Source organism: Cotesia typhae, unplaced genomic scaffold (genome assembly GCF_013202065.1).
Source record: "Cotesia typhae breed Kobodo isofemale line unplaced genomic scaffold, CoteBio_Ctyphae contig_34, whole genome shotgun sequence".
NCBI lineage: Eukaryota > Metazoa > Arthropoda > Insecta > Hymenoptera > Braconidae > Cotesia > Cotesia typhae.
In genome coordinates this window covers 1,112,577-1,131,896 of record NW_027423742.1, presented here as the reverse complement: position 1 = coordinate 1,131,896, position 19,320 = coordinate 1,112,577, and the positions used below count along the sequence as shown (strand labels likewise).

At 35.3% G+C, this 19,320-nt stretch overlaps 2 protein-coding genes across 2 annotated transcripts in view; one reads left to right on the top strand and one right to left on the bottom strand.

Annotated features, from left to right (window-relative positions):
* Positions 1-19,320, bottom strand: part of LOC141526507 (uncharacterized) — a 1,028,588-nt gene that overhangs the window by 318,821 nt on the left and 690,447 nt on the right. The window lies entirely within an intron of this gene.
* LOC141526486 (uncharacterized) lies at positions 11,924-13,028 on the top strand. The gene is made up of 2 exons (XM_074241521.1): positions 11,924-12,575; positions 12,763-13,028. Exons 1-2 carry the CDS (start codon positions 12,197-12,199, stop codon positions 13,026-13,028), a joined length of 645 nt encoding a protein of 214 aa, XP_074097622.1. The 5' UTR covers positions 11,924-12,196.

Sequence of the window (19,320 nt, the reverse complement as noted above, 5' to 3'; positions counted from 1 at the left end):
ATGTAATGTTACTAATATATTTCATATTTATTATAGTAAGGTTTATAATTAAAAACCCAAAATTATAAAATAGGTTTTTTATTTACTATTTTTAATTACATTAAGTTTATTGATTACATTAAGTTTATTGATTAGTATAGGATCAATAATGTTATTGATTTGTTGTATTCGTCGACGAAATCGTTCTCCGTCTCTTGCTGCTTGTTCCCATGGTCCTTTCCTCGCTTGTCTGGATGCAAAGTCCCACACATACATGTAATGTATGGTGGGTTTGGGATCAAACTGCACCATTAAGTAAGTTTTCTCACAGTGCTGCTGATGGGATTGTACTCAATTATTCGATCGTGAATTATCAAGCAGTAAGCAGCAGTTTGATTTGGAAACTGTGCTGACGATTCAAACTCCAGACGTATATCCACAGGTCCAGACTTGATTGATTCGTTCTGCTTGGAACAGTCAATTATATACAGAGGTGCTTTATTCAGAAAATTTTTTTTAGTCAATAGCGGTTCAGCTTCTTTCCCATAGTAAGCACTTTGAAAATTTGTGTACATATCATACATCAAGGCATACTGATTATGCACAATGTTGAGGTTCAAATTTCCATATGGATAACTCTGAGAGTTCAAGAACAGCTTAGTGTCTCTTATGCTGCAGTGATCAAACTCGCTTGAGTTTTGATTCGATTGATTCTTTCTTGCTGTTTGGAATCCAACGATGACAAAACGAGGTTTCTCAAGCTGATTTGTTGTTTTGATTACCCAAATATGCTTGTTGGTAGCTGGTAGCAGTGGATACTCATACAATTCCCAAGTCCGGAAACTGATTGGGATAGCTGGATCGGAGGTTATGTAATTCAACACCTTGATTTTTTGCTTGTCAGACATTGTAATATACGGTACAATCCACTCAATTTTTTGAATCGTAATTGAAACATTTTCATTCTCAACGGTAACAACATAAGCATTTTGATCAGTATTTGATCTGATCAGTATCAATTCATGCTTGGCATTCACGATAATTCGTTGATAATCTTCAGCAAATCCAAGAATGAAACTCAGCGGTACTGAGACATCAAAGTAACCGCTATTATCAGTCAGCTTGTTGTCATCTTCATTAACAATCCAACCAGCATTTTCCAGAATATTTTGTTGTCCTGGACTCAGAGAAGCGTATCCTTTCATAACACTGGTGATACCAACATTCTTACATCTATCGATTTCTACGCCATTGAGCTCATAACGTATCTCTTCAAACATATGATAAACAGCCATGTTGACCATCTTCGTAGTAGCACTTACAGCAGTACCATCAGCTTTCCTCATTCTTCCATAAAAATGTAATGTGCTCTTGCTTGGGAGCAAGCATAGATCTTGATGTTGAACAGCAATCCTGATTTCATCACTCTTGTTGAATGTTGATGATGCATATGGCAAGTGTGAATGAGCTTCACAGTGTGCAATAGACTCATCGAAAATAATTGATTTTTTTATATCTAAGATTTCCGCCATGGTGTCACACAAGCTAGACAACAAAAATTAATTTTTATCTTGTGAATTTTCCACGTAATTTTAGTCCTAGACTTTTTAGGAACTCTGCGTTTTGACGTATCAACACTTTCAGAGCTCGATGATGACTGATAATCTTTGGGCATTCTGCAATCCTTTTATACCCGTTACCAGTCTTTGTCTCATATACGATACCCATTACAGGCTTTTTATATGCAGTCTTATCGTGATAGTCTCGCCACGGAAATTTGCTATTCTCCCGTCCTGATCAACAATGCGGAGCCTCAAGTTGTGTATTGCTCGTACGGCGACTGGTAGGTAAATGATGTTTGTTGGCACTTCCACTATCTTATATCCTGCTGGAACCCTCGGGAAAAATTCATGGATTGTGTGATTCTTCTCACCATTGATGTACGATCCAGTAGTTATATTGCACTCGACTCTCAGAGCATTGATTTTCAATATTTTGACTGGTAAATCAGATTTATGTGCTATGTTAGGTTCAAGCACGCGGTTGGTAAATCCAAGTAATGATCCAATGGAATCTTCAGGTTCAAAATTTATATATTGATCACATTTTATTTCACTTCTCAACTCATTGTTGTTTGCTTTTAAAGTGAAACTTAGTTCAGGTAATGTCTTGTTTATATAAGTTTCAATATCTTTAATTTCATAACTGCCTGTTGGTATAGTTATTTCTTGAAATCTCTTGATTGTACTTCTTTTGGATCTTTTTGATGACACATAAAATTTATTAGCACCAACATCAATATTTGGTATTGAATTAAATGTTAGGAGCTTAACAAGCCCAAGTACATAATTTTTTGTTGGTGATAGCTCAATTGGCGGAAAATAATTTGCCTCCAGTATGGAGGAGTTTCCGGATAGTGTCAAGGTGAATGACTCTGTCATGACTGACGCTTGTTGTCTCGACTCACTTCAATTTATAGTTGTCCAGCCAGGAATTTTAAGCACAAATGTCCACATATGATTGTATCAAAGTCTTGATATCTTTTATGATCGTACTTTACGCTACCTACATCGAGATATTTCATCAAGTCTTGTGGGGGTTGTAGATTACCAAAACTGTCAAAGTAAATTACTTGATTATGATTCTTCTTGTATGCAACCCAGTGAGTTCCAGGTCCAAGTTTATCATCTAAATTTATTATTGCTGATTCGTTTGTCTCTGGTCCAGATTTTGGTAAATCATTTCTCATGAAAACTCCACGAAAATTTGGAATTTTAAGCAGCTTGACATATTTTAATAAGTCGATGTTAGTCAGTGCTCGATGTGGTAGCTCTACTGGTTTTTTGACTTCTTGCAGCCAGCTCCTTCTGGGTATGGTTTCAGATAGAGCCCCATACCACTTCGGTAAGGTTTGAGGTATAATCCTCTACCTACAGCTATTTCCTCCATCTTCAAGTTGTGATGTTTCTTTTCAGCTAACTGATTTTTGGCTGCGCTGGCATCGTTCACAGCTTTTGCAACACCTGCAGCTCCACCTGTTAGAGCACCAACCGCTGATAACCCTGCAAACAGGGGAATCAAGAATGGAAGTACTCCACCAATCTATGATGGGACTGGTAGGATACGAGGCAATCGAACGTTTTTCTTCCCACCAACTTTCTTGACAGCTTTGCGGGCACCTCCAAGAGCTGTTTTAACTGGATCTCCACCAGGCTGCATGGACTTTTTAGCTTCATCAACAATCTGTCTCAGAGCAACATCCTTCTTCTTGGTTGTCTTTCTTTTGACTGTCTTACGCTTCATTGTTTTTCTTTTAATTGTCTTACGCTTGGTAATAGGTTTTTCTTTTTTAAGACCCATACCGAAGCGTCTTTTCAACTTCATGATTTTATTCACACTCCAAGCAGCAGCTTTTTCACCAATAGCAGCGTCTCTTGCCCGAAATCGTTGCCACGCTTTCTCAGCAAGAATTTTATCAGCCTCGTGACGGGCTTCCAAATTTTCACGATTTTTAGAGTAAGCTATATCGTGTTCCTTACACGCAGCATCCAGAGGATTTATACCTGGATCACCTCGAGCTAACCTCTTAGCTAACTTTGTACCTGGACCGCAGTACTGGTACCCAGGGATATGGAGTTCAAGTGGGAGATTATTGATTATGTTGTTGAACAAACCTTCACCACGTCTGCTCTCAGACATGTCACATCAAAGACTGACTTGCTAATCTATATAAGCAGGTATATATACCCCTTGAGCTCAGAATCTAATCAGCAGTCATGGACAGCAAACCAAGAGCTCAGTTGCCAGTTATCAATTTTGATCAAATTGTTCAAGGAACCGGTGCGAAACTCAAACGACACGGTGCTTTACTTCCCAACAGTATCCGTGCAGTGTTTTGCGGACCATCAAACTGTGGAAAGACCAACGCTCTACTGTCTCTTATTGTACATCCAAACGGTTTGAGGTTTGAGAATATATATCTTTACTCAAAGTCTCTTAACCAACCAAAGTATCAGTTCCTGGAGACGCTGCTTAAACAGATTGATGGTATTGGATTCTTCACATTCAGTGAACATGAAGCTGTAATCAAGCCTGAAGATGCTGAACCTAACTCTCTGATGATATTTGATGATGTTGCTTGTGAAAAACAGGATCATATCAAGGCTTTTTTCTGCATGGGTCGACACAAGGATGTTGATAGCTTTTATCTCTGTCAAACTTATACACGAATACCGAAGCATCTGATTAGAGATAACGCAAACTTTCTCGTGCTATTCCGTCAAGATGAAATGAATCTGAAGCATATTTATAATGATCATGTCAATACAGACATGTCGTACAACTCATTCAGAGATTTATGCTCGGCATGTTGGAATAAATATGGGTTTGTGGTAATAGATAAAGACAGTGAATTGAACAGTGGTAGGTATCGCAAAGGATTCGACTGCTTCATTAGTATAAATTGAGGTACATTAGAGTGTGATAGTCATACATGCTGTAGACGTTAACCTGTCAACATGAAGCCTGAAGAAATATCAAAGCAGAAAGATATTCTGCATCAGATATCTCAAGCCAGTGATGCCATCCGACGGAAGCACAAGATGTTGAAGTTGGGTAAAGATACAGCTGAGAAAGCTATGGAGGAAATGTTCAAGCCTATTGTGACACTACTCCAGAGTATAGTTGAATCTTCAAAGTTGAAAGGAGAAAATATTAAAAAAGAAGAAAAACCACAGGTTGAAAAACAAGAGGTTGAAAAATCTTTGTATGATGATCCAGAAGTATACAACAGTTTAATAACAGATGATGAAAGTTCATTTGAGAATACAACACTTGCTATTACTCAGCCACCACCATCAACAAGTTCTCCAGCTCGTAGAAATCCTCTTCTCACTAATTATCTACAACGTTTAAGTAAAAAACATAAAGATAATGATATGAGATATGGTGTACGCAGAAAACGTGGTGAAATGCATATGGGTGATTCACCTATTTCATTTGCAAATGATACAATAACTGTCAAAGAAAAAAATTATCCAATAACTCCTGGGTTGTTGGAATTATTATTTAGAAAATCACCAGAGGATGCACTCATCACCCCAGATGATAAGAAAAAGTACTTGGACATAATTCAACATACCAACGCTCATAGGAAAAATTATGATCCAAATCGTATCATTTATGAAGATACAATAATCAAGTTCAATAAATACATTGCTGATTTTATCACCGAGTTCGGTAGAGGGTTACCAAAATATATGATTGCAAGAAAACAGAGATTACCAATGGACTATGTTTACTGGGATGATCCAAATGAACTAGTTGATCGTTTGCGACTACTTATGGTATCTCAAGCTGCTGGAAATCCAAGTCACACGAATGAAATCATGTCAATTATTGAAGAGCGTAGGGAGGTTGGAGTTATATATTAAAAGCTTCTGAAAAATTAAATCATTCACACGCTGACAGTCAAAGTGTTCACAACCATGAGCATCGATATATTTGGACGTCCACTGGACAATGACTTAGGTCAACGAGGCCCTGCTGGTAGAGGTTTCAATGTAACTTCTGATGGAAACTATAACATTGAGAATAAAAGGCTGTGCAATCTCGGTAATCCTTCAAATGAACATGATGCGGCGACAGTGCAGTTTGTACTGAGACAGATGTCTGAACTGAATAAAAGTATAGACAGTGAACAGAAAGACTCACATTTACACTCTGAAATAGTAATACTGAAAGCTGCTGTGGGAAGTTTGCAGACAACTATTGAGGAAGTTAAAGCAGTACTTTCTCACCAAAATAATATCAAATATCTCACTGAGAAACTCAATGAACGACAAAAAGACAGTGATAGCTGAAGAGCTTCACAAACCAGCTCGCAGGAACTATAAACGTCGTCATGTTGACATCCGAGGTCTCGACGAGACTTGGCAAGCTGACTTGGTTGAGATGATTCCATATGCGACAGTCAATAAAGGATACAAGTATCTGCTTACAATCATAGACATATTTTCTAAATATGCCTGGGCAGTTCCAATTAAGTCTAAAAGTGGTGTAGATGTCACTAGTGCTATGAAGTCTGTACTCCAGCAAGGTCGTGTACCTAAGAATCTCCATGTTGATCAGGGTAAAGAGTTTTACAACAAAGAATTCAAAGATCTGATGAAGCAGCACAAGATAAATCTGTATTCAACATTCAGCAATCTCAAAGCATCCATATGTGAACGTTTCAATAGAACACTCAAGAATAAAATGTGGCGAGAATTTACAGTTCGTGGCAGCTACAAGTGGACTGATATACTTGATGACTTGGTGAATACTTACAACAACACCAAACACAGTACCATCAAAATGAAACCTGTTGATGTTACCGCTGCTCAGGAGAAACAACTATTGGAAAATATATATCAACCACTGCAAGTCAAATCGAAGCAGAAGTTTAAAGTTGGAGACAAAGTCCGAATCAGCAAGTACAAGCATGTTTTTGACAAAGGATACACGCCAAACTGGACAACAGAAATCTTCACAATCAAATCGGTGCAGAATACGAATCCAACGACGTACCAGCTCGTGGACTATCAGGATCAACCAATTGAAGGCGGATTTTACAATGAAGAACTCAGCAAAGTCAAATATCCAGATGTATATCTTGTTGAAAAAGTAATTAGAAAACGTGGAAATAAATACTATGTTAAATGGCTAGGATTTGATACTAAGCATAATAGTTGGATAAATAAATCTAATATGTAAAACACAAATTATATATTGTTTTTATTTACAAACCTTAAAACTATATTTACATTGTTTTTTAATATTACAAAACTTTTTGCTTCTTATTATTATTATTATTATCTTGCACAATCTTTCTTTTCTTAAAAACTAGTGGCCCCTTGTAACCCCATGGTAGGGTATCAGTGCTAGCCTCAATAAGTTGACGTTTATCATCACCCCAACTGAGAGCAAGTTTCTCCTGCTTTATTGTGTGTACTTGATGATTTTTACTTTTTATCATGTACTGCTCTTTTCTTAATAATACGTTTTCAAACAGACATCGTTTGAAGTCATCAAACGTGATTGTCTTCAAGGTTGATCCTCCAACACCCTTTGCCCGTTTCTTGATTCTATCTTTTTCCTTCTCAGGATCATGGATTTCGAAGGCATACAATTTGGCTCTGAGACCCACGAACTCGGACATGATTTTTCCATTGTTCTCATCCTTCATAAGCCCCAGGACCTTTTTGTTTGCTAACGGCATGTTGAAGACATTGTCAGGTGGGTAATCGGAAGTATCAAACCTTGAGATATCACGTTTGATGTCTTCATAGATGTTGGGTACATTAAATTGGTAAATTAAACTATCTGTGTCGGTGTACAATAATTTTGAAGTATTTACATAATTTTTAAGCACATAATTGTAGTGAAAGTCGTAGATATAAATTTTAGATAAATCTAATATACTAAACCCTACATAGATTGGCTTGTTGAAGCAGACTCTAGCTTTTTTAAGTTCAACTATAACCATATCCTCATCAAAAATTGTAAGGCTGTGGAAGTTTAGTCTACATACTAAATCTGATACATTGTATCGACCTTGCCACTTTGTTCTTAAATATATATCTTTGTACTTCCTTACATTCTCCATCGTCTTTCCGAAAACCGCATTATTCATTAATTTATAAAAGTTTTTTTCGAACTCATTTTTTGCAAGCTTTCGGCATTCAGTATTTTTATCGATATATGATTTGAGCCAGTCTGATTGTTCAAATTTCAAGACTCGATGTATTTTCTTAAGAACTAAACCTAAATCTAAACATTGTTTTAAATTCTTATAGTTAATTACATAATTAGTCTTATCATACAGAGTTGTTGTTAATTTTTGTTGTTTGCTGCCAGGTAGTATAAAATGTTCTGGGCATAAAGGTAGATTTTTGTGTAGATCATGTAATTTCTCAGGATAGTGTAGATCTACTTCAAGGATGTAGCCTACACTCTCATCATCATTGAAAAACTGATCTACATCATCTACATTTTCAACCCATTCGAATTTACCTTTAGGTAATGACATACTCATCGCTGCGCCATACAAATTATTTACATCGTAGTACATCAGGTATGTTTCAGGGTTGTTTGAATCAAAATCTTTGCCCATGTACCGGTTGTTAGCTTCAGCGTGTCTATTAGCACACATCGATACCCCACCGCGAACACCCTTCTCAATGAAAAGAAGCATCTCAGGATCAGTTAACAGTTCAAGTTCTACTTCAGTATGCTTTAACATTGCAGCGTTTGAAAGGCCTGGTGCTGTATAAAAATGTAATGCATCTAGATTGTATGTTTTAAAGCAACTACGTCTAAAGTTTTTAAAAACATCAGCCAAGAGGAGGACATCAGTCTTCAAGTATAAGTCCGAGTACTCTCCAAGCGTGTTAATATTAAATTCATTCCAAACTACTTGAGCAAAAGTATAATCATCATCAGAAATAGTTGAGCTTGTTAATTTTGAATAAAATGAATCCTGGTCAGGTAACTGTGTCTCGTCTAGTCTGTCAATACTATCAATGTACTCATACGGAAATACACCCTTACGTATTGCTAATTTGAATTTGTCAGGGTCAGGGTAGTGTAGTCGCGTAATCTGTTTGTCTTTGTCATCAAGGTATGAAGCTAATTTCTCTAAACTGGAGGCCATGAATCTAAAAGAGTCAATAAATCTTAAAGAGACTGAAGTATTTTTAACTGATTTTGTAAAAGAAATGTAACGCTCTTTATTGATTGGTAGTAATGAAATTTCACCTTCAAATACTGTAGCTAAGGATTTAATTATGAAGTGTGAGTCGTAACCGGATAAATTATGAAAGACAACTGGGATAATGGTAGATTTTTGATAATTAACGTTACATGATTTATGAGCTGCGTTTCTATAGTTACCGGTAAAGTGACAATGATCATAGACTTTATCTGTCGTAGAAGTGATTGGTTTTTCACAAATGTGACACTCAGTTGCCTGGTTGTGTCTATCTTGTTGCTCTTTCGTTAATGGTTTCATTTTAATAGGATTCTTTAGAATTTTTCAAAGTCTAGAGCTAATGACTCTAATTGTTTAACGAACCAGTTGATGCAATCAGGAGAACGGTTTAATTAGAATCTAGACAGTGTATTGTCATAGCTGCAATGCACATAGTAAGCAATACTGTGTGGAACATGTTTATGAACTGTCTTTTCATCATCTCCTGGGGGTTCGAGTGTGCATTCAAGATCCGCGTAAACTACAAACGGTACAGTATCTTTGGACTTAAAATCTTTGAATTTCAAAATTTTATTTTTTTCACTGGGAAATTCCATGCGGACTTTGTTAGTTTTAAAACAATCTGCTCGGTGTTCTAAATAACATTTTTCTAATTTGAAATGATTCAAACAACGATCACAAAAGTACAATTTATGTCTTCCTAGAGTTATTTGACTTTTAATTAGTCCGGAAAGATTATGTATCCACGCAAAGTGATAGACTCAATATTATCTAAATTATTGGTATAATTTACACTTTTTTTAATCATCAATAAATGAATTGCAGGTATTTTTGATTCAGAGTTACTTAAATATAATGGGATAATAGTGCTTTTTTCAGACTTTTTACCCGTGAATTCTGACTCTATACCATATACATTAATGCTAAGGTTATTCATTTTTTCAAATTTCGACACATCATTAAGTTTAATTGGAAATTGAATACCTTCATAATTTAATCTGACGCTGAAGTGACGATAACTTGAAGGGTCAGCTGGAACCAATACTGGTGGATGCAAGGCAGCGTTGACACACCACAGGAAGCAGAACTCATCATTGTTCTGGATGTTCGTAACCGCATGCTTCCTGATAATATCCTGCGGTAATCTGACGAAGGTGGAGTTTCCAACTTGGGTTGGTGCGAATCTTGACATAGTCACCATCAAGCTGTTCGGTCCAAGCAGACTCCATCCGGAACCCTCATGTTCAAAATCTTCGATTCTTTGAAGTAATTTGTTGTATACATGTTGACTAAACCAATCCTGAAGAGATGTGGCAGGGAGAATCTCACGGCATTTAGTAATAAAAGATTTCCGCTCTTCAATATCTTGTTGATGTTTCCGGAATGTGCAGAAGAATTCCACATTCACTTTCAACCCTGCCAAATCTCTCAACGCACTCTGCACCTTGTTAATGATGGTGTCTCGTGAGGCCTGGAGGAATGCTGCTGGATCTTGGTGATGCTGATTGATAACACATCCAGTCTGGATGTTGCCAGCAAAAGCATTCTCCAAGTCCTTCCATTTGACTCCTTGGTTGAGATCTCCACCAACAACTAGGTTACCGAGTCTGGAGAACTGATCGGCAAACCAGTTGAGTTGGTTGATGTGTGCTTGAACACTTCGTCTCACTTGAATTGATGTTCCAGGATCGAGTAATATAGTGTTGAAGTACTGGATAGTTTCATTGCACACCCTTAAACACCTTTGACGATGATTATCAGTGAGCTGCTCTCCTAACAGATCAGCATATGAGACAGCAATAGTGTCCACCAAGTTTTTGAGAGCCTCAATGAGGTTAGGTGGAGCCATCTTGGGAAGACGCACACTTCACTACTGTCTGTTTACACAATATTGAAGGTTATGCACACTGTTTATAGGTTATATACACTGTTTATAGGTTATGTACACTTTTATAGGTTATATACACTGTTTGTAGGTTATATACACTGTTTATAGGTTATGTTCACAATAGTTTATACACACACTGAATTTACACGATAGTTTTTGGTACACTGGACTACAGTTTATGCACACAATAGTTTTTGCACACTGGACTATACTCGCGTACTTCACAACACTAAACTTCACTATATTTTATATAACACTGAACACTGTTTAATCATGAGATATGTACTTCGTTTTTTATGAAGTACGCTCTCAGCAAGCTGCTTATATAGGCAGAAAATACTGCGTAGTTACCCCCACTCCTCTACCTCGAAACCGGTTTGATGACGTCATCTACTGCGCAGTAAGAAAATTCTAGAACAGAATGAGTCATCTGGTTCGTGGAAATTTCCCCCACCCCTTTCACAAAACAAGTCTAAACCTGTCTGATGACGTCATCTACTACGCAGTTAGAAATAGAACAAAGAAAACTACGCAGTTACGCGACCTTGAACAGGTTCAAACCTATCTGATGACGTCATCTACTACGCAGGAGAACAAAGAAAACTGCGTATGACCTTGAACAGGCTTAAACCTAAGGTTGACAAAAACCTCACCAGATGGTGTATCTTCTCGCATGTACTCGTCATACATGCAGTTTGAATATATAAACCTTTTCAGATTATGAACAATAAAATGCACCTGTGATCTAAGCAACTATAGTTGATGGTTAGATCACAGGTGCATTTTTTAACAAAATGGTGAATTCACAATTCAAAATGGCGGATAACAGCCACCAGATGGCGGAAATCAGATTCAAAATGGTGGATAGCAGCCATCAGATGGTAGATAGCAACCACCAGATGTCGGATAGCAGCCACCAGATGTCGGATTCAAATGACGGATTCACAATTCAAAATGACAGATAAATTTTAAAAATGGCGGGAAAATGGCGGACAGTAAGATGGCGGCGGAATTCACCACCAGCGCCACCTGCAAAACCTCGACCATATCCTCAAACTGTCGGTAAAACAGGTCGCCCATACCCACAGACGATACCCGCCACGAACCTACAGTCGGTTATACAGATCCCTTAGTATGGACACGAACCCACAAATCCGTTTTACCGGCGGAGTCAGACCCCCCTGTATACCTACTAGTAGTAAGTATCTGAGATATTTAATTATTATAAAGTCAGGTAGTAGTGTAACTTTTCGTAGATGACTAGATGACATTTGACTAGACAATTTTTGGAGTCCTTTCTTAATTATTTGTCATCAAAATGAATAAATTCTATACATTTTCTTCGTTTAATTTATAAAACAGATCTTATTCCAGACTTAGATCAACCGTCTACCAGTCATGCGATTGTTCCAAGTGAAAAATCAGAGTCGTTCTCTACGTATACATTAAGTGGAGTTACAAATTTTGGATCTGATTCAGAGTATGAACCTCCAATTCCGACAAAACGAGCAAAACTTGATGTCTTAACTCCTGAAGTCATTTTTGGACTCGACCGAGCTAATGTCAGCAGTAGAAATGCGATGTTTATTATTGCTCCGGTTTTACTAGCAGTAGGTATTAAAATTGAAGATACAACGCTCAGTTATAGTTCAATTCAACGAGCTCGTATGCTTCAAAGAGAAGACATTGCTAAAGGACTTAATGACAACTTTAAGACACACGATAAATACGTTGTGCATTGGGACGGAAAAATGCTGAATGACCTTGTTGGATCAAAATCTGTGGAACGGCTACCAGTTATTTTAACTGCATTTGGTACCGAACAATTACTTGGGGTTCCAAAAATGAATTCTGAGACGGCAGACAATCAAACATCAGCCATTTTATCGACATTGAGTGAATGGGGTATTACTAATTATGTTAAGGCGATGTGTTTTGACACGACGGCAGTTAATACAGGTAACTTATCAATGATAATTTAATCTAAAAAATATTTAATTATTAACGTTCTAGTTTAATTTTTATTGCTTACTGAATTTCACTTTTGAAATTATTGAGAATTATTTACTCATTTGGATTTTAAATATAATCTACAATTTGTTGAAAATATTAAATTTAACGATAGTTATCTATTTTCTTTATACAGGAATTCATAACGGTACATGTAAGGCAATTGAAAAGACTTTGGGAAGAGAGTTAATCTGGTTACCATGTCGTCACCACATTTTTGAGATCATATTGAGAAGTGCATTTGAAGTATATTGGCCTGTGTCATCTGGGCCAAACGTACCAATGTTCGGAAGATTTAAAAAATCATGGGATGAAATAAATAAAACTAATTATAAATCTGGAATTGAAGATACTGTTGTTTCTGATATCATTTTGGATAAAAAAATGAAATATCTAGTTTAATTGCACAATCCTTACAGGTATGATTTAACTGCGATTTTAAGAAAAAAATTTTCTTGTTTCTGACAAATTTTTAATTGTTTTTGATAGTTACTACAACCCCGAGATGACTATAAAGAATTGTTGGAATTGTCGTTGATTTTCCTTGGAGAAATGCCTCAAGAAGAAATTTTTTCAAACGTCCTGGTGCAATTCATCATGCTAGGTGGATGGCGAAGGCAATTACAGTTTAAAAATGTTTCTATTCAGAAATGAATTTAAACTTTCTAATAAAGAATTGGACGGTCTTCGGCAAATTTGTATATTTATAGTTACACTGTATTTAAAAGCTTGGTTTTCATCAACTTCTGCAACAACTGCTGCTAATCATGACTTGCAGTTTTTGAAAAATTTATTCGAGTACAAAAATATCAATTCATTGATTTCTTCAGCAACTTGTGACAAAATGATTTTGCATTTATGGTATTTAAGTGATGAACTTGCCATTTTATCATTATTTGACGATACCGTTTCATTGGAAGTAAAAAAATATTGTTGGAGCTGTTAATACTCGTAACGGTACAGATTCTAAAGCTAAAAATTTATAATTGATAAAAACGATTTGAATTCATTAACGCAAAAAGTCTGAGTGACTTTGTTTCTAAAAAGTCTTTAAATCTCTTTAAAATCTTTGATTTACCATATGACTTCCTTGATAAAGATATTGAATCGTGGCCTACTAATGATAGTTACATTGAAAATAAAGAATACTTTAACCAATTGAAAGTTGTTAATGATTCAGCAGAACGAGCTGTTGCATTAGTTAGTGAGTATAATCAATGCTTGACAAAAAATGAAGAGCAATTCCAATACTTATTGCAAATTATCAAAGAAACTACCCAAACTGCAATAGAGGAAATTATTTACAGTAAAAGTGTACTTTTATGTTGAAAATATTGAAAATTATATGGCAGTTGATAATTAAATAAATAAATTCTTCGATAAAAAAGTGAAACACATGTGAAACACACTAAATTGAATTATATATTTAAAAAAATGCACTAATTTTTTGTTTTAATGTAATCAAACATGTCCAAGACTAAAAAAACTAATTAAAAAAATAGTTCATAACATATTTCTATTCATAGAAACTCAAATTTGTCTAAATTTCCTTGAAACTCACAGAATAAATTGAAATTTTTCGAATTATTGATCAAAAACTAGAAAAATTGATATGCATTGATGTTTGACGATGAATATCTCGTAAACGCTCAACTTGATCGAAAAATCATAAGAGACCATTTTTATAGAGCAGTAAATTTCCTACAAAACTATGAGTTTCATCATTCATAATGATTTTTTTCATTGAGTTATAAAATTCATAAGAAATAAAAAATTTTCCCAAAAATAATCAAACTTTAACCGTTAATATCTTTTAAACGGTTGGGTTTACGAAAAAATCGTAAGAGACCTTTTTTGTAGAGCATTCAATTTCCTACAAAATCTAAGGAACAAGATATTTTTTCAAGTAGTTGGAAGCGAGATATAAATTTTTCTATCTGATAATAAGAAAAAATAGAAAACTGTAAGAAGGAGGACCTTCCCGTTACAATTAAGAACTCATGCTTGGAGAGGCTTTCTTAGAGGTGTCTAGGAACCTATTTTTCCGAGTACCAAACGAAAAAAAAAATATTCTTTTTTTTTGAATCACCCTAATATGAATGTACATATTTAATTAAAAGGGTCAGTCAAGGACGCAGAATGATCACTGCGGTTGAATTGTAAGTAAGTAAAATAAACTTATGTACGCGTGAGAACTTTTGTCCGAATGATAGAAATAATTAAAACTTACAACATTCATTTGTTCACGGAAGCGGAATATTCCTGAGAATCGAATTCCATTTTCTCGAGTCTTAAACGATTAGTTTTCTTATCCGCAATGTCTAATACTGTAAGTAGCTAGATTTTGTTAGAAAACGACAAATTCAGTGTCTTAATACAAGGATCTGAACTCAATTCTACGCTATTTCTTATAATTACCAAATTTGAAATTCGCTTCACAGTAAGAAAAAAAAATAAACGAATAGGAGAAAATAATCGTCAACGATATTTTATAGCATGCTGTTTATATATCTTGTGTCGAGATGCCGCTTTGCTCTCTGTAGGCTGAAGGTGAGTCAGAGCAGAGGTATTGTCACATTAACATTCCTTCCATGTGAAGAGGGTGCCGAGCGGTTAGGGTGGGATTTGATTACGGAGGGTCGCTAGCGGTTACGAAGAGAGGGTCAGTGGGAAGGGAAGGGAGGTTGACAACGAAAGATGAAACAGGTGACGAACTCGACATAAGCTACATAGATACAATTCAAAGAATATAGAACTGATATTATGATCATTTGTTATTACGTGATCAAGCACAAAATAGAAAATATCCGAAATAAATTCCTATGAACTGATATTATATCTATGAATTTTAAACACAACTAAGGAGCCATAGAGTATACACGGAAGTAAATGCCTTGATTTTGATGATTTTGTATCTAAAAAATCTATATAACCTGACAATTTCTTACAATTTTACGATCGTAATTACTGCTGTAGATTTTTATTATAAAGAATGCAAGAAATCTTACTAAATTTCATCGTCAAAACTGAAGTTAAAAAAATGACGATTCTGGGTTGGAATTTTTTCTCGATAAGAGCAAGTAAACAAGGACGTATACTATGGATAAATAGTAGAAGATAAAATTTTGTCCACTTCTCCAACCAATGCCTATCCTACAATGACAATTGATGTTAACAACTCTATTGTTATTGATGCACTTACAAGTTCATTTAACAAAAATGTTGTTGACGATTATAATAACTTGTTCAATCTGTCTTACGAGAAATAATCGATGTAAATATACTACATTGTATTAACTATATTATGGAAAGTTTTTATGCAATAAATAAATTTCTTTGCTTACTTTATCGAAACTTTCACATGTTGTTTGAACGCATAACCTACAGTATTGTCAATAGTTTTTGAGCACGCTATATGATACTGAAAATGAATTTTAGTAAAAAAATTAGGAAAACGGTTGACCCTAAAGGCCATCTCTGCAACTTCCCGCTAATTCCGTTAATACATGGCCGTTTTTTTGAGCTCTTTGAGCTCAAAAAGATACCTTTTCTGTGCTTTTGCGCTCTTTAATCTTAAAAGCTGATAGAAGTTTCATAGAACACTATTTTTTGGATTTTTAAACCGCAATAACTTTTGAATGAATAAACCGATTCTTACGTATTTGGCTGCATTCTGCGCAATTTTTTAAGCCTCATAAAGAATTTTTAAGTTTTGATTAGTTAAGCTATAAATTTCGGAGTAACTGCGAAAAAAACCTTTTTTCGGTTTTCTTTCGTTCACGATGTCTCTCCAACGCATCAACCGATTTTGAACGGATTGGCGGTGATCAACGTGGTTTTTCAAGGTTGAAAGCCGATTAGTTTTGTATTAGTTTTTGGAATCGATCGGTAGAGCCGTTTAAAAGTTATTCTAAAAAAACCACTTCTGAAAATAATTTTTTTTTTAATTTCTCTAAATTACTCAAAATCTAACGGTCCGAATCAGTTCAAATTTTCAGGAAATCTAAGTTTAGTGAAGCCCTTTCGAATGGCACCAACCGCGATGAAATCGGTTCAACCGTTCAGAAGTTGAGAAAGGGTTACACACACACACACACACACACACACACACACACACACACACACACACACACACACACACACACATACAGTGACAACCTCACGGGGATAGTTCGGGAAGCTTCCTGTGATCTTCAAACGTCGAGATCTGATGAAAATTCTATTTTTGATGTTTGAAAATTATTCCAAAAATAATTTTAGTATTTTTGACTCATGGGAATCTCAAATAAGCGATTTAAATAAGATTAAATTTTTTTAATTATCAGTTTTGTTTTTTTTATTTCAGTAAAAAATCTACTACCATTTTGACTACCAAACGGCACTTTTTTTATCAATTTTTGAATCTTCCGTATACTATTTAAAATCTCAATTGTCGAAGAAGTATCATTTTCGAAACGTATACCTTGAGCAGATGCCCTTTTTATATAACTGATAGATGTAATAACAAACAAAGATTAAGTATTGTAACCATGATATCAGGGCTGAACAAAGTCACGTATTAGCAATGATTCAATGCCTTTACTGCTTCTTTCAACCCACAAATATTATCGGGTTTCTCTGACGCTATAAGCAATCTATTGTTAAGATCATAATCGAGAAAAATCCGTGCCGTATCTTTAAGTACACTGGATATTTTACTGTAAAACAGTTAGGAACGTGTTGTAGCAAAATTGAGCATTTTAAAATACTGATACTTGTTGGATTAACAAAAAAAGATAAAGTATCAGTAAAGTTTCAAACTTTTCCTTTCATTTAAAAGGAGCAAATAAATTTAAGAGTTATTCAGAAAGTAAAAATATGATGGAGAAGTCCGGTAGACACGTAATTAGATTTGAGGACGTAATTAGAAGTAAAGAATCATTTTAAATTGAGGTAACTCGGGAAATTTCAGCAACACGATGAAAACACAGTCAGTTTAGGGTTGTTTTACGATCGTTTAACCGTATAAAACTCATTTTTATCGAGCGATTTTTCAGTCAACATCAGATACCGTTGTAAATGATGTCTTCTATAAATTAACTAAGTATGTACGGTGATTTCATTAGTTATTCACCTCTAAGTAATCAAGAAGTGAATAATAACATGTGTATCATGACAGTTCATTTACGGACTGTAGGTGCAGAATAGATGAATTTACGTAAGTGAATCTACGATGTAATGACCGACACTGTAGGGACAATATACCGATGAAATTTTGGAGTGCTTCTGAAAAAACACTTTTTTCGGTTTTCTTTCGTTCACGATATCTCTTGAACGAATTAACCGATTTTGACCGGATTAGCGGCAATCGACGTGGTTTTTCAAGGTTAAGAGTTTATGCGTTTTTAGAGATGATCGATCTAGCCGTTTAAGAGTTATTTTAAAAAAACTACTTGAAGGAATAATTTTTTTTACAGCTTTTTTTTTTTAGATTTCTCAAAATCTATCAGTCCGAATGATATTTAAAATTTAAGTTTGGCAAGCCCTTTCTAATGGTGTGAACAACGATGAAATCGGTCAAACCGTTCGAGAGTTATAAGAGGTTTAAATACTCACACAGACACACACACACATATATATACACACACACATACATTTTTGAAAAACGGAGTAAAACCAATAACTTCGCCATTTATTAAAATTTTCGATTTTCTTTGCGGGCAATTAAAAAGTAATTCGTAAGTTCAGACCGAGACTCAAAAATAACGATTTAGTTTGAAACGGGATGTCGTTCGCTCGTTGGTTACCCCTTTTTATTTATTGAGGGCACCACTGGATTTTTGGACTCAGTATCCAGAACTGGATCTGAACATAGAGTAATAGGTCAGGGTCGTGAGAGATTGCTAAAAGGAACCAAAACTTAAACACAGAAATTCCTTTTATAAAATTATATATTTTTCAATCATTTTTACAATTGAAATAATGGCCAATATAACAATTAATAACATTTCACGGAATAAGACACATTCATACCCCACTCTCATACGGTATATTTCGTGCTATCCAGCTTGACTCTCACGTAGCTGCAGTGCCCGCTGTCCACTGGGCTCTTACACTACTCTATCTACTCCGCGTTGTCCCTTGGACCATTCCGATACTCTAACTTAATTCACGTTGTCTCACGGACTCTCACGTCACTGCGCTGGACCCTCACGTTACTGCATACGCTGTCCACACAGAACACGCTGTCCCCCAAACTATCACGTTACTCTAAGAAATCTACCCCAAAGCCAGAAGAGTATACCATGAAACCGAGGCAGACTCTTTACTCACACACAAACACAATATTTTCCAATTCCAATATTAACAATCAATTCTTCATTCTCATTTCCTAATTAACGTTTCTTACTCCCGTTTTCTTAATATTACAACAGTAATTATTTATATTAAAATTCCTAATTACCTAGGATTAAATCCATTAATTATGTCCGAAAATGTACTCATTAAATTTATAATCCATTTAGTTTAGTCCGAGTTAAATGAAATCCGATATTTGAGTAACCTGATTTTTTGTCTAAATTATTTTTATTTAATCCAAACTATTTTATTTAATCCATTTTAAAACGGTAAAATTGTGCTGAATTTTATTTCCTTTCTAAATGTAAAATTTCGACAAAAGATACTGTAGTTTATACAGACAGGTTGTAGTTTTGAC

Excerpts from the sequence above, each read along its gene's own strand:
- LOC141526486 (XM_074241521.1), top strand. The coding sequence starts at position 12,197 with ATGTTTATTATTGCTCCGGTTTTACTAGCAGTAGGTATTAAAATTGAA. Across the intron at positions 12,576-12,762 it reads CACGACGGCAGTTAATACAG|GAATTCATAACGGTACATGT; the intron begins GTAACTTATCAA and ends TTCTTTATACAG.